Raw genomic sequence first — 6,093 nt, forward strand, 5'->3', positions numbered from 1 at the left:
TAAAAATAAAAAACAGCAACTAAGCCAAAAAAAAGTGACTTGTGCCAAATAAACTCTGTTCTATGGTCAAATAATATATCTATGCCCAATACAATCTCTGTTTTACGCTTCAACCTCTCTTGCTCTTTTCCTTTCTTCAAAGGCTGCCTGTTTCAGCAATTTCACTCCTTCTTCGAGTGAAATTGCCTGAATTCGACTTATCTTGTTATGAAAGAATACGCCAAGGACACGATCCGCTGCTTCAAGCATCTCCGTCTTGAAGGTTGCCGTGATGAATTGGCATTCTTCAGAATCTTTCAAGATAAGTTTTGCAACCGAAGCACGATATTCTGCATCAAGAGCAGCATCGATTTCATCAAATAGATAAAATGGTGCCGGATCACAGCGCTGAATGGCAAATATCAATGCAAGAGCCACAAGCGATTTTTGTCCACCACTTAGCTGAGCAAGATCTGTAGTGGGAGTACCAAGTCCAAAGGAAACACGAATTCGAGCAGCAATATATGGATCTTCTCCCGCGTTCTTCTTGGCGGATGATCGGACAAGTTGTAGCTCCCCATGGCAATCTTCAGTAGAAACAATTTCCTTGAAAACCTCCTCAAAGTTATACTGCATTTGCTTAAATGTTCGCTCCACTGCCTCATCCTTTTTCTTGTCGAGATGGCCCATCAACGCATGAATACTTTCTAGTTCATTTTGAAGGTTCTCTTTTTGACCGACCAATTCATTCTTCGTTTCCATAAGAGATGAGTACTGGTCCATTGCTTTTCGGTTCACATGCGAATACTTCTTCATCTTTTCATTGATTTCTTTTAGGCGATGCATTAACATACCAAGGGATTGCCCAGAATACTTGCTGGCATCTTTAGGAACAATACCCAACTTCCGTATCTTGTCCATGGCGTCATCGCGGCGCTGGATGAGAAGTGTTCGCTGAATCTGGATTTTTTCATCGTTGTCTCTTCGCTCTTGAATAGACCTAGCTGACGCAAGTCGTGTATTTTTTAACGCCTCTAGTTTCTCTTCACTCGCAATTTTCTTGTTTGTCGCTTCAGTAATTGAGCGTCGGACAGCCTCCAGTCGCTTAGAAACAAAAGAAAGTTCCCCGTCCACGTTCCCTTGCTCCCGTGTCACACCCTGATTGCTTGCATTCACCCAGCCAAGTTCACGAACACGGTCAGTTACGATATTCATTCGGCGTGTGTTATTTTGAAGTGTGTCCTCCAATAATTGCACCTCTGTGGCTAACTGAACACCCTGTAGCTGAAGTGATGAAAGATCCTCTCGAGATTGTTCCACTTCTGTAATAAAAGCCTCCAGTTGACTCTCCTCTCGCTTTCCCCAGTGTGACAAAAACTCTTCTTTTGTCTCCTGTTGCAAAAGTTCCAGAGAGCTAGTTGCATCAGCCATTCCCTTTTCCAAGGATTTTCGCGTGTCCAATAATTGTTCCCGATACTTCTCCAATTTTAGCTTTCGTTCGCCATGAAGACGAGCATCTCGAAGATCTGCATCTGCATCATTCTCTGTCCTAGCAGCCTCTCCTCGTAAGGATTCAACATCATTCATGGCATCAGTTATCTTCTGTTCAACAACGGCCACTTCGTGACAAAGTTTTTCAAGTAAACTCTTCTCATTTGACAACCTTACAGCCAATTTCTTCTCTTTATTGAAAGATAACAATCGCAAATTGCGAGATTCCAAGTATCCACCGGTAATTCCGCCCTTGCGGCTTATTTGATCCCCTTCCATTGTCACAGCATCACAATTATATTGCTTCACAAATTTAGCGCCCTCTTCAATAGAAGGTACAATAGCTGTCTTCCCAAATAATTCAGCCACAACACCCTTAAATTTTGAGTCACAAGCGATGTTGTCCATCAGTAAGCTAGATCCTTCTTTTCCATTTAATCGGATGGGTTCGCTTTTGCATGTATCCAGGGGAAAAAAGGAAATACGTCCTGGTTTCCTTCTCAAATTGATTTGGCCAAGAATTATCGCGCTCACTTCAAAGGAATCAATAACAACATTAAAAAGCGCATTGCCTGCAGTCACCTCAACTGCTGTTTCATATCCCTGCCTGACATCAATTAGTTCAATCAACTGACCATGAACTGCGCTTGTAAGTCTTTCATCGGCAAGCTCATGTAAGACCTCTTTTAAGGACTGTAACCCTTGACGAATATCGTGGCGAACAGCACGCTCAAGTTGATGTCTTGAACGGCTCCATTCGTCCTGCAACCTTTGAACGGTGATTTCTTGTTCATTGACCTTTTGCCATAAACTTCTCCGCTCCATATTCAGCGTATTCCGCATTGCTACGAGTTTCTCCCTTAGAACTTCGTGATTAGCCAATTTTGATTCCACCTTCCTTGTTACGGCCTGCTTTTCCTTCCTTTGCTTATCTTCTTCTTCAATGCGATCGCCTACTTCCTTTATGCTCTTGTTTATACGATCAATCTCCTTCTTGTGCGTATCTATGGTTTTTCTGTTCCGTTCTATTTCCCCAGCAAGCCATGCATCACGTTCTGCCTTGTTTTTAAAAAGCTTCCTTCGTCCTCTCTTAGCAAGAAGAATTTCCAGTTTTGCTTCTAAGCTGGACACCTCATTACTTTTCAGTTCTGTTGTTGTCTGATGTTGATGTAGGCTATTCCGTCTTACTTCCAAGTCTCTGTTCATCTTTTCTATATTTTTTCCCAAATTTTCTGCTTCTTTTTGAAGAGACATGCTTTCCTTTTCATTACGACTTATTGCGTTCTTCGCATCAGCAGCATCCAACTGAGCAATGGCTTTCTTACTATTCAGTTTGGTTGCCTCTCTTTCCAGCAACTGCAGTTCACCCTCCAAATGCGCAATGCGTTTGGAACAATTGCGAACATCTGTCTCTGCCTCTTCAATAGAGTTCTTCGTATTATTTTCAACACTTCTTTCTTCATTTAATGAGGAAACATATTCGCCTCGTTTTTCATCCAATTTCTGCAGGCACTCTTTCGCATTGTTCAACTCCAAAGAAAATATGGAGTATTCAATACATTTTCTTTCCTTTTCAATTCCTTGAAGAGACTTTAATTCAGCACTTTCAGTCTCAAGCTCTGTCAATCTGTTTTGCAACTCTCCAATAGACTCCTCTATCTTGTTGTACTTGACGGAAGTTTCTTGCAAGATTTCTTCACTTTCTTTTCTTCTCGATTCATAGACTCTTGTGCCCGCCACATCCTTGATAAGCTGACATCTCTCTTCATCACTCATATTGGCCATGTTGACGATCTTACCCTGCTCCACAATATAGTAGGGGTTACTTGAAGAAAATCCTGCACTTTCCAACAGTTGCCTTACCTCTGTTGCCGTAAAGCGACGATCGTTCACGCGAAATTCGTCTTGTTTAAGTCCCAAAGTACGCCGTATCCGCACTTCTTTCTCTTCAGCTCGTCCAGGGATAACAAGACGACCATCAGAGTTATCAAAGATGATCTCAACAAAAATGGACAAGGCCGGTCTTCCGGAACCCACGTGAAAGAGTTCCTTACGTTCAGCGGTCGTTAATGTACTATACTTTTCACTCAAAACAAACTGAACAGCTGCAAAGAAATTCGATTTACCTGAACCATTTTTTCCCACAATAACGTTATTCTTGGGTGACAGGTCCACCTGAAAAGATTGATCTCGGTAGGAGCGAAAACCTGAAATCAGAATGTTTTTTATGTGCATTTTAAACGGCCTTGTTAAAAAAAGGAAATCTATCTATATATTTAGGGACGAAGAGAAGGAAGACGCATATTTTGAACAAGATACAATTCTCATACATAGGCACAACCACACCCTCTCTAGAGCCGTACGCAAACCAGGGAAGGATCAACAACATCATTTTTGGAATGTTGTCTCTTTGCTGAGAAAAACACAAAAACAAAACAAGACAAAACTGGTCTCATCATTTCAGTATCGTACAACGCTCTTCCCTCTCAAGGGCGCCCACGCAAAACGAGTTTTCGCCTCTCCTAAAGCGCACTCAACTCCCAAAACGCCCCATAGAGCGGCGCACACGGAGAAGAACACACAGCATCCTCCCCACCCCGCGCTAAAAGGAAAGAACGACGGGTCCCAGGCACGACGGCGCCCGCCCCGCCGGCAGCGAAATACGCGCGGGAAACGCGAGCGCCTGTGGCGGCACCGCGCCGCCGGTGGCGAAAAAAAAAAAAATCAGAAAAACGGCCCGTCTCCGCCTCCGTCCCCGTTTTTTTCGCTTGTCTTGTCCGGCGCCCCGCCCGCTGCCGGAAAGGCGAACCGGCAGCGCAGCGCCGTGTCTTCTTTTGCCCCTTTTTTATTTTAGTTGTCGTGTTTGTTTTTTCCTCGGCGAGGGGGGAAGGCGCGTTTCGCCTGAACGGTTCCGGACGGGGTTAAAGAGGTTCGGGCGACTGTAGGGGAAGTTTCCTGTCTGTGCCCTTCCTACTTCCAAAAATGTATGCTTTCTAAATGTTCGCGTGAGTGGGAAGTGCATGTATTCACAACATGTTTTTTTTTTCATCTTGGAGAATGTGCTTGTTCTGAAACCGTTGGGGAACTTCTTTTCATTATGCATAAACAATTCAATAAATATCCGCATGCATTTAGATTTTTTTTTCTGTTCTTCGTCAATGAGGCTAGTTCCTCTATTTGCTGTCTTTTTTTTTGGAATGAGAGCAATGGGCTACTCGGGGATGTTTTTGGGAAGAACGTTGAGTTTGGCGGCCGATAAGAATGTCGAAATTCGTGTATTTTTTGTTTTGTTTTTCTTTTGATGGTGTTATGTCTATTTACTTCCCTCTCCCTGTTATATTAAAGTGAAGAGGCCAACGTGTCTCGCAAGGGATGTGAGAAATACTCTCTCCTTTATTTATATTTGAAGAGGGAAAAGAAGAATATTTAATCCAAACTTATACATTTTTCTTGTATTTTTGCGCGATGTATTAAATGGGTTTGCTAACCAGAATCTTTTACAGCCTAGTGGAAATGGGTTAGTTAAGTATCAAGGGCTTGCTGGGAAATAAGCTTTTGCCACAGTGGCAAGTCCCAATTCTCTGGAGCCCCTGTTGCCAATCTGTTGTTTATGACGTAAGGGCATGTAACTACAATATTTTTATTTTCTTATCATTTCCTTGTTACTATGTTCTCCAGGAGCTCAACATTTACGTGACAAACGGCTTAAGCCAAGCCCAGGGACTGTTCATACATTTGCAACGGCAGCGCCCCAACAACGACCATGCGATGACCATGAAGAGGACGCAGCGGAACCAATGCCAAAGATTCCTTGGCGCGAAGTGTGCGCACAGTGTCCGCGCAGCCCCTCAATCTTTGTCGCCGGGCGCACACCCTAGGCTTCCGTGCTGGCAGATTCTGCGACAAGGGCGGAGCAAGGCAAAAAATGACACGCTGTGGTTCAGAAACAGCTTGCGTGCGAGGAGGCGCCGGGGCACTTGCTTCCCTGCGCGGCCGGACAATCCAAATTCGGCCTGGAGGGATTGGAGGCACCCGGGCTCTACAGTTCAGCAAGCGACTGGCTCATTTCCTGTGTGGTCTCTTCGGCCTCCCAAGCCGTGAACCGTCCCCACTCTTTAACGACAATGTGGGTGTTTCCCCCCGCCCGCTGGTTGCAGGGAGCGCCCTGTATTTTCCTATTGTCTTTCGCTTCGGCTTCAAACTGGTTCTATGGCACTGTGGAATGCTCTCAAAGAAGATACAGGGCCTCACCGCTGTCAAGACATCTTGAAGGAAACGGAACCAACGAGAGAGCCCGTACTTAACTTTTTTTTCGGCACGAAGGAGAGCTTGGAAATGACGCCATTTACGCATGAGAGTGATGGAGCTACAGTTGCAAAGCTAGTATGGTTGCGCTATATATGTCAGCATCTCTTTACCGGCCCCTTTTTTTGTATCATTCTAAAATTGAACGAGGTTTGAGGATGAAACATGTTTAACGCTGTTTTATCATTGATGTAGCTTTTATTGCTTCTTAAGGAAAAAAAAGAAGGATATAACAGTATCCTTTGAATGAAAATTTGGATATTTTCTGTGTATTCTTTGATATTTTCTTGAGAAGGAGTTTTTCGGGCAAGGCACACA

General features: G+C 44.0%; 2 protein-coding genes across 2 annotated transcripts, besides 2 other annotated features; one reads left to right on the forward strand and one right to left on the reverse strand.

Moving 5' to 3' along the window:
* Positions 1-102: 102 nt before the first annotated feature.
* Tco025E_02846 (putative adaptor complex protein (AP) 3 delta subunit 1) lies at positions 103-3,705 on the reverse strand (the record flags this gene model as incomplete). Its single annotated transcript, XM_029369769.1, has 1 exon — positions 103-3,705. One exon carries the CDS (start codon positions 3,703-3,705, stop codon positions 103-105), a length of 3,603 nt encoding a protein of 1,200 aa, XP_029230196.1.
* Positions 3,706-3,888: 183 nt separating this feature from the next.
* Positions 3,889-3,917: a microsatellite.
* An 827-nt stretch (positions 3,918-4,744) lies between these two features.
* Positions 4,745-4,783: a microsatellite.
* Positions 4,784-5,395: 612 nt separating this feature from the next.
* On the forward strand, positions 5,396-5,740 carry Tco025E_02847 (uncharacterized protein; the record flags this gene model as incomplete). The annotated part of the gene is made up of 1 exon (XM_029369770.1): positions 5,396-5,740. The coding sequence occupies one exon, from the start codon at positions 5,396-5,398 to the stop codon at positions 5,738-5,740; it is 345 nt and encodes a 114-aa protein (XP_029230197.1).
* Between the last annotated feature and the right edge of the window lie 353 nt (positions 5,741-6,093).

This window comes from Trypanosoma conorhini (genome assembly GCF_003719485.1).
Source record: "Trypanosoma conorhini strain 025E chromosome Unknown Tco_14.4_contig_00119, whole genome shotgun sequence".
NCBI lineage: Eukaryota > Euglenozoa > Kinetoplastea > Trypanosomatida > Trypanosomatidae > Trypanosoma > Trypanosoma conorhini.